The following is a 19,214-nucleotide window of genomic DNA, read 5'->3' on the forward strand; positions in this document are numbered from 1 at the left end:
CCAGTGCTAGGCCAGTGCTCTACCACTGAGCCACAGTCACAGTGCCCCCAAGTGTCTCTTGAGTCATGCTAACTCCTTCTCATCTCTCATTTCCTCTGACTGTGGAGGCCAGTGGGTAGGCCATGCTGAACTTGGAGGACAGGACCGCTGGCCTGGTGGGTTCCTTGGAGGCTGAAACTGGAACTCTTATACCCCACTCCACAGAGGGGACCCAGGGCTCAGGGGTTAGGGTAGTGGGAGGTCTATCTGAGGAGTGCTGATGTCTGGATATGACGCGGCCTGTCTGCAGATGCAGTGGCTATGCAGCATCCCCAGTAACTTCCAGTTTGCTATGGCTGAATATTGTCCCCCAATTTCATATGTCGAAGTCTTCTGAACATCAGAAGGTGACCTGATTTAGAGACAGGCTCTTTAAGAAGGTAAATAATTAAAATGAGGTCATTAGAATGGGCCCTCATCCAATAAAAAGAGGAAATTGACACAGACAGGCACAAAGTGAACTCCTGGTGAAGGTGCTGGGAGAAGCTGGCTACCTACAGACCTTCAAGGAGAGAGGCCTTCCGGGAAGCCAGCCCTGCCGCACGGGGCAGAGTCTTCTGGTCTGCAGAGCCTGAGCCCAGTCTGTGGTGCTTTGCAAGGCGACCCTGGGACACTAACACACAGCTGCCCTGCTGCTGTCCACACCCGCCTGGAGCAGCAAACTGGTTCCAGTCCAGGGTGGGACAGGCCTGAATCTGTTCTCCTGGAGTTTCCCTGAGTTTCTTTCCTAGGATGCTTGCTGTGGAATCCCCCTAGGAAGCGGGACTCCCTCCAGGAGGGCTCTGTGACTACCTGACTTGCTGGGGGGGAGTGGGGCCCTTGTCCCCAGGCATCGGGCTCAGCCCAGTTCCACCTCTACTGTTGCACTGACCCCAGCCCAGACACCATCTCTCCCTTACTCCTTGGGAATGGAGGGGACAACTGCTCCCTGGGTGTCACTGTGAGTGCACCTCCCACCTGTCTCTCTCTCATCCTGGGCTGGGGATAGAGCCCAGAGACGCCCGCAGGCTGGACAAGTGTTTCTGCCACAGCTGGGTGCAGGGGGTCTTGGGATGAACTTGATGGACAGCCTGGTGCTGAAGCCCCTTCCCTCAAGGTAGGTGTGCCCCTGGCCTCTGGCCACAGGAGGGGCTGCCAGCATCCACCCCCACTGCCTCAACCCAGGTCCTGAGGGTGGTCCTCTCTCCCCTGCCTCAGTGGCCCTGACCCTCTGCCTCAGTCTTAAATAGGCAGGAGGGATCAAAGGTTGGAGCGATGGCCTCTGGCATGAGAGGGGCGGGGACTTTTTTGAAAGTGAAAGTATGGGGTCCGGTTGAGCGTGGGGAGCGGGTGGAGCCCAGTGGGCCTGGGCGGTGCTGACCACGGCTGGGAAGTCCCAGCTGTTGGTCACTTGGGCTGCTTCGGAGGTCGCAGGCCTGGACCCAACCCGGGGCCTCACTCAGTCGGCTTTTCCAGCGTCTGCCTGGGCTCAGTGTCTGCTCCCTCAGGTATGTCCTGGTTAGGTGGGGCCTACGGACGGAAGGGAGCTGCAGACAGCGGGCAGGGACTTGGGGGACTGAGGTCACTGCAGCTCCACTCACGGCCAGAGCGGCCGCTCAGCGATGTTGAGTGAGTGAGTGAGAAGTATGGAGAAGTGTAGATTTAAGACTCAGTCACAGGGACACATCTGCCCTCCTACACAGGCAGTCACCACACATGCAGAAAGCACAGAGACACATGCACAAGCCAGGAAGGCCTGCATGCAGATGCAGACAGACACAGGGGGACTCATGGAGAAGGCCACCTGGAGCCCCCCTGCGGCATCCACATACTAGAACAATCACACACAGGAGACAGGCCCACATGCAGACCTGCAGAGCTCATGCACACTAAGTGTGGACATAGCCCCAGACTCGCACCATACCCCAGGCACCTGCCCTGTACCTGCCCTGACAGTGCCCAGCTGGGCCAGGTCCATTTCCTGCTCCGTAGGCTCCTGGTCAGAGGCAGACATCCCAGACTATGTACCTGCCCTTAGTCATGGAACTGGACCCACGACAGGAGGTGCTGACTGTGTCCTGCGGCTCCTCAGACGAGGAGCCTCTTCTGTTAAACCCTGGAGGAGTGGGCAGGTGGAGAAAGTGTGGCCAAAGTCACCGCAAGTCTGTGCAAAGGTGTGGAAGAGGTGATGGGGTGGGGCAGAGCATGAGATGCAGTCAGGAAAAGCCTCCAATGCCAAGCCAAGGAGGAGGCTGTATTTCGCAGCAATGGGAGTCTGGGAGGGTTGTTCTGTGGCTACTCTGAAGGGGCCTTTTTATTTCCATCCCCCTACCTGGTACTGGAGATTAAACCCAGGGGCTCTACCACTGAGCTACACCCCCAACCCTTTCTAATTAAAGAAAAAAAAATTGAGACAGTCTAACCAAGTTGCTGGGAGGCCTCAACTTGTGATCCTCCTTCCTTCTGCCTCAGCCTCCTGAGTCTCTGGAAAAGGAGCCTTTTAAGTGCCTTTTTTGGGAGCAGAGGGAGGTACTGGGAATTGAACCCAAGGGTGCTCTACCACTAAGCAACATTCTCAGTACTTTTTATTTTTTATTTTGAGACAGGGTCTCACTAAGTCACTTAGGGTTTCAGTAAACTACTGAGGCTGGCCTCCATCTTGCAAATCCTCTTGCCTCAGCCTCCTTGAGTTGCTGGTATTACAGGTGTGTGACACTGTGCCTGGCTTTAAGTGACTTTATTTTTGGTACTGGGGATTGAACCCAGGGGTGCTTTACCACTGAGCCACATCCCCGGCCCTTTTTATTTTTTAAGACAGGGTCACACTAAATTGCTAAGGGTCTGGTTAGGTTGCCGAGGCTGGCTTTTTTTTTTTTTTTAAATTAATTAATTAATTAATTAATTTTTTGACTTATAGTTTTTTTTTTTGTTTTTTTATAGTAAACAAATGGGATACATGTTGTTTCTCTGTTTGTACATGGCGTAAAGGCATACCATTTGTGTAATCATAAATTTACATAGAGTAATGTTGTTTGATTCATTCTGTTATTTTCCCTTCCCCCCCCACCCCCCACCCCTCTTTTCCCTCTATACAGTCCTTCCTTCCTCCATTCTTGCCCCCCTCCCTAACCCTAACTCTAACTCTAACACTAACCCCTCCCACCCCCCATTATGTGTCCTCATCCACTTATTAGCGATATCATTCGTCCTTTGGTTTTTTGAGATTGGCTTATCTCACTTAGCATGATATTCTCCAATTTCATCCATTTGCCTGCAAATGCCATAATTTTATCATTCTCCGAGGCTGGCTTTGAACTTGGGATCCTCCTGCCTCAGCCTCCTGAGTCCCTGGGATCACAGGCGTACACCACTGCACCCAGCTCAAATGACCTTCTTAAAGTGTCTTTTCTAGTAGGTTCACTGGGTATAGGAGAGCTACCGATCTGATTGTATTTACAAAATCAGTCCACAAAGCCTGTTCACCAAACTGTCCTATTAGCCTCTCATCATTTTCAGTCTCAGGTTTTCTAAGCAGATAATCATATCACAGTGAGTTTTATCTGTTTCTCCATAATGTTTATAGTTCTTATTTATTTTTCTTGCCTTATTGCCTTAATTAGCTCTTCTAGGCAAACATTGAAGCATAGTAATGAGAACAGACATCCTTGTCCTTTCCCGTGTTTTCAGACTTTCATCTTGCAAGGAAAGCTTTCAAGGCGGGTTGGGGTTTCAGCAAGGCATCCCTTCTGCCCCGAGGAACCCAAGGAGTTCAGAAAGGAGAGCAATTAGGAGACTGTGATCCGGCAATGGTGAATGGCTAGTGGGAGTTGAGGGGGTACTGCTGGTCCAGAGCACAGTGACTTCTTCTGAGCTTTGCGGGATGAGTGATAGGCCATTCCCAGCATAGGGTTGCAGTGGGCACTGAGGATTGCCTGTGAGGACCAGGGCTGCTGCAGAAGGGAAGGTCTAGGAAAAGGGAGGCAGAAGAGAGGCTGGGCTTAGGGAGGGTGGGAAAGCACAGACTCGAATTCTCAGTTACAACTGGGTGACCCAAGGTGGGAGTTCCCAGCAAATTGTGTCTTCTGGGTGACTTTAGTTCCCTGCCACTGACCCTGCAAAAGACGTGGTAGCCTTACCTACAGAGTGTGGGGTTAAGGGCCCAGGGCTCAGGCTGGCCTGGGTCTGAAGGACCTTAGAGCTCAGTCAGTGCTGCTCCCATCAGGGGGCTAGAGCACAGGTCTGGCCTCCCTGGATGCTCAGGGCAATATGGACGGGGAAACAGAAGGAGAGACAGGGAGAGGCCATGGAGGGCAGGCTCAGGGAGAGGCCCAGCCACCAGTATGGCCCCTGAGCAGACCAGTCAGGGTTGAGGGGCACTCCTTACACTGAATGGCTCACTTTTTCCAGACTGCTCTGGGGTGGTAGGGAAGGGGAGATGGGCTGAGACTCCCAGGCCAGGAAGGAGGGCCACATTACTGCAGGAAGTCCCAAGTGCCCAGTGAGCAGACAGATGGTGGTGGCAGACGACACAGCACCGTCTGAGGAGTCCTTGGAGGTGGGGGTGCCCTCGGCTCCTGAAACTCAGGTCAGATTTGGGGAACAGAGCGAGGGAGGTCAGGAGGGGGAGCAGCCTGAGGGAGAGCCTGGAGGCTGGACATGCAGAGGGACAGAAGGGAGGTCTATAAGACCAGATGGGCTGGAGCCGGAGGAGGTTCAGTCCAGAGAGGGAGGGCTGTGATTGCCTGGATGTGGGCCTCAGGGTTGGCTGAGGGCACGCGGGAGCCTTGGACCGGTTTAAAGCAGGGGAATGATCCATTTGTACTGTGAAGGTCAAAAACGGTTTGGGAAGCTTCTGGGAACTTCAGGGTCATTGGTGGTGTGGTGCAGGCTGAGGGGTCATCTGGGAGCCTTGCTTGCTCAGGCTGAGTGAGACCCCAGCTTCTTCCTGTTAACCTCCCGTGAGAGGAGACACCCTACCCTAAAATCCATCCCTGTGCTCCCTGGTAGAGAACTGACTTCCTGGTGCTGGAGGACCCGGGACAGCCAAGCCTCTGCTCCTTGTTTCCAGACAGACCTGGCTCGGCCCACTGTCCCACCCCTGAGCACGATGGCTTGAGGCAAGAGCCAGCCATGGCCTCAGGTTCCTCTTCTGTGAAATGGGGCAAATGAATCTCACAAGTTTGTTGTCATGGGGACCTGATTTGTGTCAGGCATTGGGCTGGCATACAATAGGTGTCTATTAAATATGGACTCTTCCCCAACTGAGGCAGGGGCCCACCTGTCCTTTCCCCACCAGCACCCCCCAACATGACAGGGCACCCAGAGCCCCCAGCAGGGGTAGGGGCAGTTTGAGTTGTAACTGGCTTCTTATTGTTTTTGCCCTGTGGGCACCAACCCCCAAGGCAGGTACTGAGGGGCCCCAGGAAGAGGAGAGGGGAGGTCAGCCAGCCCCTTGCCGTATGTGGATCGAGTCTGAGTGGGGCAGGGTCCCTGAACCCTGACTCAAGGGGAGGATGGTAATCTGTGACCAGGGTGAGGCCAATAATGTCCCCATCAATCACCTGTGTCTGTCTCCCTCAACTGGGCCTCCTTCCAGCTGCCCAGTGGCCTCTGGATCCTGGAGGAAGGTAGGTCTCAGCTGGCCCTTGACAGAAACCTTTGCTGGAGGGCATGGGGTGGGTGAGGGTCTGGGCAAATTGAGGCCCAGGGAGGGGCAGTTGTAGCCTGACATTACCCAGGGGTCTGGTGCTGCTCCAGCAGGGGCTTTGCCAGGTGCCTGGGGTGGTGGGAGCCCTTGGGAGGGGCTGTGGGCTCTGCCTCTGTTCGGTTTGTACCCTCAGTGCAGCCAGCCAGCCCTGCTTTTGCCCTCAGTTTCTCCAAGGATAAAGTGATACCTTACCAGCCCAAACCCTCCTCCACCCTGTCCCAGTTTGCACAACAGGGGAGGGGGAAGGTGCCAAGAGCTCCCTCTACTCTCCCAACCGCAACTTAGCCGAAAGCCAGAAAGGCAAACATACTGGCTTGGCCCTGGCTGGAAGGGGATGTGATAGAGCCTCGCAGAGGGTGGAAAGTGTGCCCCGTGCCATGGGGACCCCACCCCATTCTCTGTGGTGGAGGTGGGGGGAAGGGAGCAGGAGGTCCAGTGTGTGGGAAACAACATGGAGACCCTCTCCGCCCCCTGTTAAATATAAACCTGAGGCCCCTCCTACCACCTTCCCTTTAGGCTGTGTGGCCTAGATAAGCAGCAGGGTGGCTTAAGCCAATGCCCTCAAGCCCCACAGCACCTCGCTCCAGAAGAAACGGGAAGGGCATGGACTCCGTGGGAGTCCCTACCCTCATCTTTAAGCAGAAGAAGTCCTGCTTTTTAGGTGGAAAGGGGTGAGCCAAGTGTTCTGAAGGACAGTAAAGGGGCTGCTGGAGGGAGGGATGGGGGGATTTGAGGTCTTAGAACCTAAAGTTCAGAAGTCCTGGATGTGGTTGCTGGGCCCTGCCCTCCTATCTGCTGTGGGCTGAACTGGGCCCCAGAACCTGCATGTCCCACCCCACCACCTCTAATGCTGGTGGGAAGGGCTGGTCTGGCAAGCCGAGTTGAAGATGGGCATGGGGTGAGGTCCTTTTGTGGGGTGGTGGCAGGGGAAGCTTCCTGGTGGCCTGGTAGTTAGCCTGGCAGTAGCCAAGGCAGTGTCGTTTGGACAGACTGAGGGTCGCCACTTCTAGGAAGCTTGCCGTGTCAGAGGTGCTGGGTCTGGTCAAGTCCCACGGGACTCCCCCAGGATTCTGTGTCTGCTCCTGGGCTGGGTACCCTCCAGGTCTCTTGAATCTCCTTCTCATTCCCAGTTCTCCTGCTGCCAAGATGCCATCACCACGGACAGTGACCCCTGGGCCAGAACTGCAGAGCACCAAGGAGCCTGGACTGAAAACCCAGACCCCAGCTCAGGGTAGTGGGCGGGTCAGCAGTAAGGAGCAGCCCAATGCCCACCATGAGGATACCATGAGGCCAGGCCTGGACACCCTGAAGCGGGCCTTCTCCTGGGTAAGCCCTCGGGCCTCCCAGGCCTCCAAGGAGGACACAGGCCTGCTCAGGCGAAGTTCCCGCTTCCTGTTCCGGTCTTTCCAGCGTACTGTGGATGAAGGTCTAGCTTCTGGCCAGTCCCAGGGAGCTGCTATGCCAGAGGAACCCTGCATGGTCACAGATGGTGTCAGCCAGCAGGAATCCACCCGGGTGGGGCCTAAGGACCTGGAATTTGAGGCAGGTGAGGGCCTCACTGACAACACTAGGGAAGAAAGGGGAGGAAACTGAGTCAGAGGAGGCAGCAGGGCTTCTGACAGGCTCTTCTTGAGGCCCAACTTCCCCAAACCCTGCTTCCTGCACAACGTTACTTCAGATTCTTCCAGCATCTTAGGTGGAGCCCCCACTAGGCAAATGAGAAAAGCAAGGCTCAGGTTAAGTGACTTGCTTCCAGCTGCACAGCTGGAGAAGCAGAGGAATGAGATTTGAACCAGGATCTGCATGACTGCAGAAGCTTAGACTCTGCACAGACTTTCACAGCCTAGTTCCTGGCCAAACCAGGGCCATGCAAGAGGGACTGACCCTTTCTGATTTCAGAGTCACGGAGGGTGCAGGGGAGGCTCTGGGACTGCCCAGAGGAGGACAAACTGGACTCTGAAGAAAGGGTGCAGGTAGAAGAGGGCTTCTGGGGCAGGGGACTGGCAGGGAGCAGAACAGCCAGAAACACAGACTTTAGATCCTGGGGCAGAAGCCTGGGCATTACAGGACCCACCCAGCTGGAGATCTGACCTATTAGACCTGCAATCTGCAATCGGGTTGCACATTAGCCAACTAGGGTTGCTCCACAGAACTGGGGTCCTGGTGGGAGTAAGGCAGATGATAGGAACTGCAAGTGGGGAGGGCGGGGACTGGTGCACATTGCTCTTTCCAGCCAGGTTTGAGGCTCCAGTTCTGCTTCTTCCAGTGTGATTATAAGCAAGGGCTCCTGGCAGGAGGGGCTGCAGGTGAAGGAGGTTTCAGCTGGGCTCAAGGCATTTGGGTGAGGGGCTGGGTTGCCTTGGGCAGGATTCAACAGGGATCTAGGTCTCCGTTCGGCCCAGGGTTCTGGGGTGGTGCATCTCACGACCCCTTTTGTCACCTACCCTTACAGAAGGCAAATCCGTGGCCGACCTCATCACTGAGAGGCAGCTGCTAGCTGCTTTCGCACAGCTCCGGTACCTGGAGACGAAGTTGGTAGCTGAGAAAGCCTCTCGCACCTTTGAGCAGGACCCCACAGCCTTTGCGCGGCGTGCCATGGACGTGTGCCTACATTACGACGGACTGGCGGCAGAGATCGGCGCCATCGTTCGCGAGACTCTGGGTCCCGAAGGCGTAGACCAGGCCGCACTTGTTGAAGTGGCCCGCGTGGTGCGCGCAGAAGAAGAGGCCCACCCGGAGCTCCCAGCCGACGGCGACTTCCTGCGCACACCCCGCCACTGGCGCCGGCACTGGGAGGACGCGGTGAGGCGCAGCGCGCAGGAGCGAGTTCGGCGGTCAGGCGCTGGGCTGGCTTCGGAGCCTGACGAGGGCGCGTCCGACCTGGCCCAGCTTCTGGCAGAACTTGGTGGCTTGGTTCGACGCGACCTGCAGAAGGTGCGGTTGGTGGTGCAACCGGCTTACGCGGCCGCCGGCTTCCCGGCGTGGGAGACCTACCTCCGCGCCTTCCACAGCGCGGTGGCCCAGCGCCTGCAGGAGCTCGCGCATGCCGCCCGCGGCTGCGAGCAGCTCTATCTTCTGCTGGACTGGGCAGCCAATGTCTACGGCAGGTGAGACCTGCGCCACGGCGACACGGGCCAGAAGGGCTCTCCTGCCAACCGAGGCCTTGGGAACTGGCTCCGGGTTCCTCTCTTCATTCCCTCCCCGGTGGGGAGCTGGCAAAGGGGCGCCCCAGAGACAGGGACTTTGACCTTCTTGCCTCCCTGTTAGGCTGCGGTGTGACTCCCGCCCAACTCTACGCAGGTTCCTGAAACCGGAAAGTCTCCTGGGGAGGTTCCCAAGGAAGCAGGGCGCCCAGTTAGAGGACTTAAGCTAGTCCATAAGGTGCCTGTGTATTCCTTAGAGAAAGGGACTTCTCCAGGCAGGACACCACTGTGGCTACACCGCGGGGTGTGGGCTGACCGACACTTTCTCCATCTATGGAAACCCAAGTGCAGGGTACAGCCTGTTGGGGGCTGCCACCTCTAGCTCTGAGGTGTGATGGGGTGGTTCATCTCTCTAAGGGTTCCCAGCACCAGGGGCAGGAATACCTGGGGAAGAAGGCTGCCTGAAAATCTTGGGTTCCTTAAATTGCCGTGTGACCTCAGGCTCGTGCCAGCCGCTCTCTGGGGTGGGTTGGATTGGGATGGGTCCCTGAGCTGTACTGTGTGTGTGTGTTGCTTAGAGCTCAGTCTTGGGTGTAGGCCAACCATGAGGCATGAGGGTAGAGGTCACCACTGAGGCAACCTGGCAGAGGTCCATGGACAGCTCCTTAAGCATGCTGAGCAGGCACAGCTGCTGGAATGCCAGGAAATCCAGCGGTCAGAAGCTTCCGGGGAGGGGGTGGTGGCATGGTTCCCTAGAGAGTGGGAGTGGGGGTGGAATATGTGAACAGAAGTCCAAGCTCGGGGCCCTGCAGTGATGGCTTTAGCCTTTGAGCTGTTGTGAGGGGCATCAGAGCCCTGCAGCATCAGAGCCCAACCCAGGCCAGCACTCCCACCGGCTGTTTTCCAGCCCTGACTTCCTGGGCGACCCGGACCTGGCGCTGCTCACGGAACCACTGCCCCCACTCCTAGCGCCTGGCGTGTGGGCTCGACTGGAGAGCGACTACACCAGTTTCCTGGAGGTATGGCCAGCTGGGGCCTGGTTCCAGGGGACGGGGTCCTGCGGGAGGGTAGTCCCAGGAGCTCACCCTGTCTCCAGAGCTGACTTGTGACCTGGCAGCGTGTTCCAAATCCCTGAGGGCACAAGATGGGGTTCTGGAGGCTGGGGTGGGGGACAGAACTCCCTCCTGGGAGGGTCTCACCGTGGTCCCATCCAACTTCCCAAAGACCAAGATTGCAAGCTGCTTCGACGGCATCCTGCAGCTGGAGCAGAGCCGCTGGGCAGCCGCCAAGGCCCCTGATGTGCTGCAGGGCCTCTACCACTCACCGCTGTCCATTGATGTCCACATGGTGCGCCTGGGAGGAGAAGGGGAGGGGCTTGTGTTCAGACCTTAGGCACAAAGGGGGGACCCCAGACTGTTGTATCCAGTGCTAACCATTCCTGCCCATTAAACAGGAGTCTGAGGCCCTCAGTGGGGTGAGAACCCGAGCCCATGGGGCACATGGCTAGGTTGGGGTACAGTTCCTGGTTGACCTTCAGGTTGCTCTGCTTACAGCTGGAGCCCCGCTGTAATCCCAGCGGCTCAGGAGGCTGAGGCAGGAGGATTACTAGACTAGACTAGTTCAAGGCTAGATTCAGCAACTTAAGGAGGACCTAAGCAACTTAGTAAGACCCTGTCTCAAAATAAAAAAGAAAAAGGACTGGGGATGTGGCTCAGTGGTTAAGCACCTCTAGGTTCAATCTCTGGTTCAAACAAACAAACAAACAAACAAACTGGAACCGTGATGGCGAGGGAGAGCGAGGAGGGCTGGAGAGGTCGTTGGGTCACGAGCTGTAGAACTCTGGGCATCCGGGTTGGGGCCCGGGCCGCGCTCAACTCAGGGTGGCTCACAGCTAGTGGCCGAGCATGTGAAGGCGGCCGGCGCTATCTCCGCGGAGCTGGAAGCCACCACCCTGCGGATCTGCACGCGAGCACTGAGCCTCTTTCTGCCCAGGTGTGTGTGCGTCCTCGGCCAAAGTGAGGTGTGTGGAATGGTGGGGCCAGGCGTGGGCGGCGTGCACCCTATGGATTCAGGATGCGAGAGACCAGTGGGAGGCAGGGACCCCCTGGACTCCAGGGGGGACTCCAGGATCGCAGGTCCTGGAGCTTGGGCGGGGGCCCGTAGTCACAGCGCAGCCGGGAGTGGTCCCCAAGGCCTCTGCGTTTCCTGCCCCCAGGTTTGAAAAGTCTTTTCTGGAGTCGGAAGCCGTGAGCGAGCCGCACCTGGGCGCCTACATTAACGCCTGCGAGCAGCTGAGGTAGGTCTCGCCCGCTGCTCCGCAGGCGCACTGCCCAGCGCGGCCAGCAGGAGGCGCGCGAGCTCCGGAAACCCTCCGGGAGGCTGCGGCGGCTGCTGTGTGCGTGCGGGTGATGGGCAGAGGAGCTCGGACCCGTGCTGGAGCAGACGGGTTCCTCCTCCGGAGTTTGAATTCGGGCAGGCGCTCAAAGACCTCCTGGGACTGACCCTCCCTGCCCGGGCTCCTGCCATGCTGACTCAGCCCCGGGGAGCCGGGCCCTGAGAGGGGTGCTGGAGGGCCTCACCCTGACTCATGGCCAAGGACATCCGACTGCCCTAGTTACTGGGCTGTTTCTTTCCTCCCTTCGTCCCAGCCAGACTTCTTCCTTTCGGGGGGCACCTTCTCCTCAGAGAAACCCTCCCTGAAGCACTCCACCCTGGGCTATGCTGTCTGGGGTCTGTGCCCCTCTGTTCTCCAAAGGCGAAGGCCCTCCCTGGGGAATGGGAGACTGCTTCAGTGCCTTCAGCTGCACTGTGCCTTGTGTCCTCCACTGCAGAGGGCAGTGGGCCACTGGTCAGTCAGATCCCAGTTCTGTCACTGGCTAGCTAGGTGGCCTGGGACAAGTCACTTCATCTCTGTACCTCTTTCCTCATCTAAATGGTGGCACCAGGGCATCTGCTCTCTAGAGCTGTGGGAACTCTGCCTTCTTGTGGACCCTTGAGGTATGCCAGGCATGTGGGTGCTCTACCCATCTAGTGGCTTTCTTTCTGAGGGCCACATGCCAGTGGGAAAGTGGAGGCTCCGGAAATGATGCTTGTCCACTGTTGTAACCAGTAAGTGGCGTAGCCAGGATGTGAACCAGGCCTGCCTGAGTCCATGATGGTGATGAGGCACTTCTTCTCCAAACCTCCCCCTGCCCCCGTGTTGCTGGGGATTGAACCCAGGACCTCATACTTGCTAAACAGGCACTCTACCCCTGAGTGACATCCCAGCCCCTCTAACATTCTCTTGTTCCTAAACTGCCAGGCTGATCCTCGGCACTGAGACCCTGGGGGTTCATGCCCAGTGAGCATTCTCCACCCCTCGGTAGGCAGTGATAGAACTTCAGCCCACCATGCTCTCCCTGGACTTTGGGAACTGGGTGTAGCCTGGTCCTCAGTTTTCTTCAGCAGGAAATGATGAAGTTCAATGGAGGGTCTATGCCAGGCATGGTTATGCTGTACCATCCCATCACCAAGGGATGGAGGATTTTTTCTTCCTACTTTCCACACCCAGCAGGTGTGGTCTATTCCATGGAGCCTGGAACCCAAGTCCCAGAGCTGCCAGAGGGAAGCTGGTCTACCCCTTCTATGATTGGCTTCCAGGGCTGCTACATTATGCAGCTCCAGGGGCTGTCCTTCACACTATAGTCTAAATGAATGGAGCTGGTACAGTGCCTACCTACAGGGGTTTGTGCTGGGCCTTGTTCTCCAGCCACTTCCCCTTGGCCTCCTCTTCACAAGTCTCGGCCCCTTCCCAGGACCAGTCTTCTGGCCAGGTTCCCAGGAACTCTAGAAGAGCTGGAGAAGCCCCTGGTGGCTGCCACCTGTAACTTCCAGAAGCATTTGCTCCAGGGCTTGCAGAAGGATGTGCAGGTAAATGGGACAGGCCTTTCTCTCCCCTCTTCCCACACCCAGTAGGTACTATCTATTTCCTGAAGCCTGGGGCCCAAGTCCCAGCATTCATTTACCCCAGGACCGATTTCAGGGCCCAGAGTGTTGGGGATGGGCAGGGTCCCAGATGAGCTCCAGTTGAGTAGGATGGTTGGGAAATTCCTCCCTTCTCACTGTTCACCTCTTAGAGGTCAACACCCACACCCAGGATGGTGGGTCCAAGCAATCAGGTCTGGGCCCCTCACCCAGACCTTCAAGTTGTCCCCAGGCAGGGGACACTAAAGTTCAAACCCTGCCCACGGGAGCTCCTGCCTGGAGGAGGCCTTCTGGGAAAGGCATTCCAGTGATATACTTTGTGGCTGGGAGAGGGGATGACACCAGGGAACCCAGCAGGAAAGGGGACCAGGGATGGTGCCCTGGGCTCATTCCCCACCCCTCTACTCCCAGCCGCTCTTCAGGGTCTTATGCACCAAGAGCTGGCTGACACAGGACACGCTGTACCCCATCATGGACAAGGTGGTGGCCTTCGCCCACCACCTCAAGCATGTAGCCCCACCACTGGCAAAGGTACTTCAAGGGGGATGCCCTGGCAGGGTCCCCAGGGGATGGGGTTGTTGACCCTGACCCTGACCATGCTTGCCCAGGATACTCTGCAAGAGGTGCACCGTTACATTGTGCGGGAGTACCTGGCACAGGCACTGAGGCCCCGGGAGCGCTTCCGGGGCATGGAGCGTGTGAATGGCGCCCACAAGATGAACGTGGAGGCCCAGGCCATCAGTGACACCTTCCAGGGCTTGGTAGGAGCAGCATCTGGCCACTAGGCCCTCGGCTAGTGCCCCCTATTCTCATTTCTATTCAGCACCAAAGAAAACCGGGTGGGTGTCGGGGGAAGGCCCCAGCACTCAGCGGCCTTGGGCAGCAACAGATCTCCTTTGCACCCTCCATCAGGAGGGAGGGTGGCTAGGTGTTTGGGATCAGTGGGGTGAGCGGGTGGGGACACTTTGCATTCATTTTCGTGCAATTACCTGGGCTCTAAGGGAAGGAGCAAGCATTTGTTGCGGCCCCACCTGATAGGCAAGGCCTGGTGGAGGTCCCCCGCACTCCCGACCAGACCCCCAGCCCTCGGAGCAGAGGCACTCCCTCTTCCCCACACACCATGATTCCTGGCAGTGCTTTCCCATCTGGGCAGAGACAGGAAGATATCTCTGCTGGAGGTGGGGCGGGAAGATGAATTCCGTGTTGCAGACGCCACCTCAGTGTCTAGGACTGTGTCCCCTTCCAGCTTGGGGGAGGCAGTCACGTGGGGGATTGTTGCCCGGCAGCAGGGCTGGAGGGCACTAACGGCGGGGCTGCAGGCTGGGGCTCCTGGGAGCCATGGCCCAGCCCGCACGTATTTTCCTGTCCGCAAAGGGCTCTGAAGCCACGTGGCTTAACCAAGCCATCCCGTGCGTGGCCGAGATCCTGGGTGAAACTTACAAGGATGACATCCGGCGGCACCTGGAGACACTCATCCAGAGCTACCCCGACATCAGGTTCGAGGCCCCGCCTGCACCCCGACTGGGTTCCCGGAGTCCCGGAGCTTAATGTTCGGTCCCTCTCCAGAGTCTAGGTGGCAGTGGGTGGGTGGGTAACCAGTGGAGCAAGGAGCAAGCTCGTTTGGGACCAGCTCAAACCCAGCGCGGAGCTGTGCGCGCATGTGTGTGAGGACCGCAGCCAGGGAGGCGCCTTTAACCCGGGCGCTGGACCCAGGGTGAGCCGGGTCTGCTGCTTCCGCGTATTCTCCAGCATTCCGAGCAGTCTCATGGCGCTGGGGTCAGGCCTCCGCCTCTGGAATCCAAGAGCCGGCCACCCCCATGCGGAACAAGCCCCCTCTGGATGCCCTAGGCTCAGACCCGCCAGAGGAGGAAGGCTTTGATGCCCGGGTGGGTCGGGGACTGAGTCATCGAAGCCCATGGAAATCCCAGTTCAGGGCTCTCCAAGGCTTGGAGATTCCGGGATGGGAAGACAGCAGAAAGTCCCTGCCCCAGCCCCATTCCTGGGTTGCGGCTGTCCCCGGCTGTCCCCAGGGAGAAGGCCCTGCTCCTCATCAGGGCCCGCCTCCCCCGTTGTGGATGGGAGTGACCACCCTCTCACAATGTCCCGGGCTTCCCCTCCAGCCCCTGCTCACCCCATCCTCCCTGGCTGCTGGGGGCGGCCCTTGGAGCCCCTCATGCTGATCCATGAGAGGGGACGACTCCGGCATCACTGGGCGCGAGTCTTCTACCTCCACCGCCCCCCTCCTTGCTGCCTGGCCGCAGGGTCACCTTTCCCAGCTCCACCCCCTGGGCTGCATCGCCCCCTCCCTTCCTCTCCACCAGCACGGTTTCTCGAACTGGTCGCCAAACTCCCTCAGTGCCTGTGCACAGGCTCTTTCCCTGCGGGCATGACGCCTCCCTGGCACCCTGTACTTGGCCCTTCTGGGCCCAGGTACTGTGCACCCCATGTCCCACAATCCGCTTTCCTCCAGAGCGCCTCTGACTGGGCTTCAGGAATGCTGAGTGACTCATGCTTCCTCCCCAGCCAGGGGTTCCTTCGTCCGGGTTAGAGTGTTAGGGGCTGCGGCTCTGCAGTGAGGGCCATGTCTCTGCAGGCGAAACCACATATTGGCCATTCTGGCGCTGCGTAGACTGGGCCGCCGCAGGAACCAGAGCCTCCTGCAGCATGCCCAGGACCTGCTGAGGGCTGCGGCCAAGGCTGTGGGCTCAGGAGCCACTCAGGACCGCATGCTTTTCGAGGAGATAGAGTTGTCTACCTTCATGGACCAGCTGATCACCTGCATCTAGTGCTCCCCTGATCCCAGGCAGTCATTCCAGGCCCTGCCCATGACTCTGAAGCCCCGTGGAATTCTTGTCCTCAGTCATGCTTGGCTGCTTGGCTGGAGGTGAGGATGAAGACATTTCAGGCATTTGTGGGGGAGTATATTGGGGTGGCAGAAGCTCCCTTTAATACTACTGGCCAGGGACGGCTACTCTGGTAATTGTCCAGCACCACCACCGCCCCAGTCTGAAAGTGGAGAACAGAGTATTTATTCTAAAAATAAATGTGAATTAAAATGGTGTCTCCCTACAGAGGGGGCGGAGTCAAGCTGATTGGGAGTGGGAGGCCTGAGCCCATGCACTCAGGGCCAGGCAGGAAGGCTCCTTTTGGTGGGTGGTCCTTCGTTACCTATTATACCTACTGAGAGCCTGAGGCAGCCCCAGAACTGGGAAGGCCTCAACTCTGGGCCTCTGGGTCTGCTTGCCTGGCAGGGTTGGCCTTGCCTTGTGGGAGTGGGCACTGCTCTGCCTCATCCTAGCTGCCTAGCTGAGGCCCCTGGGGGACAGAGAGAGGCCAAGGCTTGTGGCTTGAAGTATTTGGGTTACAGGTGGCAGGGACTTCCCAGTAATAAAGTTGCCAGGTTACTTTAGGGGGAGTGTTGCCCATTGAGCGTGTGTCTGGGCATGACTGGTAGGTGTCAGTAGTGGGGGAGCCCCAGAAGCGCCAGTGTACCCACGCCTGCGTGCCCCTTCTCTTTGGAATCTGCCTGCTCTCTGAAGGCCAGGCTGCCAGGGAACCTGTTGGCACTGGCAGCTGTGACTTTCTGGGAAGTCTGGGAGCTGAGGGGAAGCTGAGGCAAGCCACCTTAGATGCCCCTGGCCCTGGCTGGAGTTGGGGCAAGCGACTGCAGGTAGGCCAAAGAATTTTGAATTTTGGGCCGAGGTGCAAGGCGAGTGGGTGGTGCATCTCTCCCAGCTCCCCCTGGCCCCTCCCTGCTCTCTGGTCAGCCAGGGGGCAGTGCCCAGGCAGATTTACACTAGGACATACAGCCAGGTTCTGAGTCATCTGGGGCCTGAGGTCTTTGGTCACCTGCCAGAAGCAGTCCCTGCTCCCCCATGGATGCACAGAACTGGAAGCCAGAGGCAGAGCAGGTCAGGCAAGGGAGAATCCAGGCCTCCCTGGGTAGGGTGGGGTGGGGGCAGGCAGGACAGGAATGAGGAAGTAAGGTAAGGTTGGGGTTCCCAGGCTCCCAGACTGGGTGGGGGCAGGGAGTGTGTGCTGACACTGTCAAGCAGTACTTGTGCTGTTAGAGAAACGAGCTGGCAGAAGGCAAGTGGTCTTGGCTCCTCATAACCCAGGGTTCAGAATGTGAGAAGGGCATCTCTGACCCTCATGGAGGCCAGTCTCTCCCCTGCCTGACCCTACATGTACCCCCAGTAGCCATTAGTGTCCTGCGAGGGGAGTTGCAGACAGGGTTCAGAGGAAGGTAATAGGAAACCTTATCTGGCCCAGTACAGTGACACATTCCTGTAATCCCAGCAACTGGAGAGGCTGAGGCAGAAGGATCACAAGTTCAAGGACTTCCTGGGCAACTTGGCTAGACCTTGTCTCAAAATGAAATAAAAAGTTCTGGGGGTGTAGCTCAGGGGTTGAGCACTCCTGGATTCAATCCCCAGTGTGGTATGGGGACGGGAGAGGGAGCCTTATCCGGCGAGGTTCTCCCCAGAGAGCTCCTGCTACCCCAGCCTACCTTTGAGGCCAAGCTATTCATTGAACTCCTGCAGCCCCTGACCCTTACTGGCCTAGCCCTGCCTGAGCCTTTGGCGGAAGGTGATGTTCCAGAGCTGGGCTGGGCTTCTGACCTAGGCCACTTCCCAGTGGTGAGAAGTGGCAACTTCCTGTCTCGTCTGTTTGTTTTGGTGCTGGGGATTGAACCCAGGGCCTTGGTCATGCTAAGTATATAATCTATCACTGAGGCAAATTCTTTTCCCGCTCTGTGCCCAGTTTTTCCAACTGCAAAAACCTGGGGAGGATGAAGAAGCAGCCACAGAGCTGGGCCTTTGGCCTCCTTCTGACCCCTTGTCCCGATGCCCCAAAGGCCATGCCCTACAAAAGTCAAAAACGCCCTGGGTGTGGGAGTGGGAGAACCCTGAGTGTTCATGAGGGAAACCCTGAGTACATGAGTGTAGGTCCCTGGGTTGGGGAGGTCTCTAGGGGAGACTCAGGGGGCTCCCAAGGCTGAGCAACTTCTGCCTGACCAGAGCTTCATAATGCAGGCAGGGAGAGGCATAGACACTCTCAGAGCCTCAGGCTTCTCTTCCTGAGGATTTCTAGACCTAGAGATAGGAAGTCAGGGTTTTCCTGCAGAAACTGTGCAAATGTGATCCTTGCCCCTCTGCGTTCTGAGCATCAGTGTGACCCCTCCACCACCCACCCATGTGCATGCTCTTGAGTCGTGATCAGGGACACGCCCAGCTCTCCAAGGCCCAGTCCAGAGGGGCAGGAGGCCAATGGCAGTTCCCACAAGGGTGCTGTCAGTGGAGCTGGGACTGTAGTGGGGGGAGCCAAACTGGTGCAGGTTTAGGGCTCTGGCCACTGGCCCTTCTGCCCTGACTAATGGGACCCTGCTCCTCCCTTTGCCTGCCAGATCCCATGAGACCTTCAGAAGAGTCTAGGGTGTTTCCTTGGCCATCCTGTTGTCCAGACCAGGCATGTGGGGATGGATACTGGCTCTGAAAGCTGCTTCTGGACTTGGCCAGTCATTTGGTTGGGCCCCTGGGGATGGAAGGCTCTTGTCCAGCTCTCTCACTTCTGTCATGGAACAGGGCAACCTGGGACCATCCACCTTGCCCTTTAGACTCAGATCCCAGGCTCTGCCAGCTCTACTCTGGTCCCTGCCTCTGTCTGGTCCTTCTTCCTGTAGTGTGGCCTATTGCTAGATCCTCTTCAGGGCTCAGCCTGTTTTCCCTCAGGGTCACCCATTTCCTGGAGTCCTTCATGTCTCTGTTGCTGAGCCTCAGGTCCTTGAGACAGGACCTGTTCTGAGTTTTCTGGGGCTCCAAGCCAGGCCCAGCTGGGAGAGCAGTGACAAGTTGCAGAGACCCTGTGTCCCCATGTACAGGACAGGAGCTTAGGTGTGCAGGTTGGCAAACTGTGGGCCTGTTGACCCGAGGACATTAGGTATGGTGGGAGAAGGGGACTTAGGCATCCACACCAGCTCAGACTAGGGCCTAGTAGGCTCTGTGACCCTCTGTCCATCCTGGTCCCTGGGCTCAGGCTCAACCCAGGCTTGAATGTGCCATGCTGCAAGAGCCCAGGAGGCTGGGGCATGCAGGACTGTGAAGGTGTCTCAGCTCTGCTCTCCCCTAACTGGTGACCTGCAGTCCCACTCTGAGGCTCAGACTCCTTGTCTATAACGTAGGAGAGGGTACTCAGTAGGGAGGGAGCTCAGGGTGAGACTGTCTACCAAGGTCCTGGCACAAAGGGCATGCTTCAGGTGGCAGTCAGCGTGTCACCTCTGTGCCTATGTAGCCTCTCCCTCTTCATTTCTTGCCTGGTGACCTGGCTGCTTCCTTCCTGACCTCAGTCCTCAGCAAGCCCCTGTAGGTGGGGGCAGCACCTTC

The 19,214-nt window shown here is 57.7% G+C and overlaps 1 protein-coding gene across 9 annotated transcripts in view; it reads left to right on the top strand.

Moving 5' to 3' along the window:
* Positions 1-19,214, top strand: part of Exoc3l4 (exocyst complex component 3 like 4) — a 28,167-nt gene that overhangs the window by 3,765 nt on the left and 5,188 nt on the right. For 3 of the 9 annotated variants that reach the window (XR_007107020.1, XR_007107019.1, XR_007107017.1), the window contains exons 1-12: positions 1,411-1,526; positions 6,856-7,271; positions 8,178-8,832; positions 9,776-9,887; positions 10,093-10,215; positions 10,760-10,860; positions 11,084-11,164; positions 12,663-12,777; positions 13,243-13,362; positions 13,440-13,592; positions 14,206-14,327; positions 15,425-15,715. Coding sequence is in view for 5 of the 9 variants with exons in the window: in XM_047539127.1 (XP_047395083.1) it covers positions 6,872-7,271; positions 8,178-8,832; positions 9,776-9,887; positions 10,093-10,215; positions 10,760-10,860; positions 11,084-11,164; positions 12,663-12,777; positions 13,243-13,362; positions 13,440-13,592; positions 14,206-14,327; positions 15,425-15,617 (2,175 nt within the window). In the remaining 4 variants the exon portion in view is untranslated. Of the gene's footprint in view, positions 1-1,410; positions 1,527-6,855; positions 7,272-8,177; positions 8,833-9,775; positions 9,888-10,092; positions 10,216-10,759; positions 10,861-11,083; positions 11,165-12,662; positions 12,778-13,242; positions 13,363-13,439; positions 13,593-14,205; positions 14,328-15,424; positions 15,955-16,370; positions 16,502-19,214 lie in introns of those variants that run through there. The other 6 variants (XM_047539127.1, XM_047539125.1, XM_047539128.1 and 3 more) reach the window with 4 other exon arrangements.

The sequence above is a fragment of the Sciurus carolinensis genome, chromosome 2, assembly GCF_902686445.1.
Source record: "Sciurus carolinensis chromosome 2, mSciCar1.2, whole genome shotgun sequence".
NCBI lineage: Eukaryota > Metazoa > Chordata > Mammalia > Rodentia > Sciuridae > Sciurus > Sciurus carolinensis.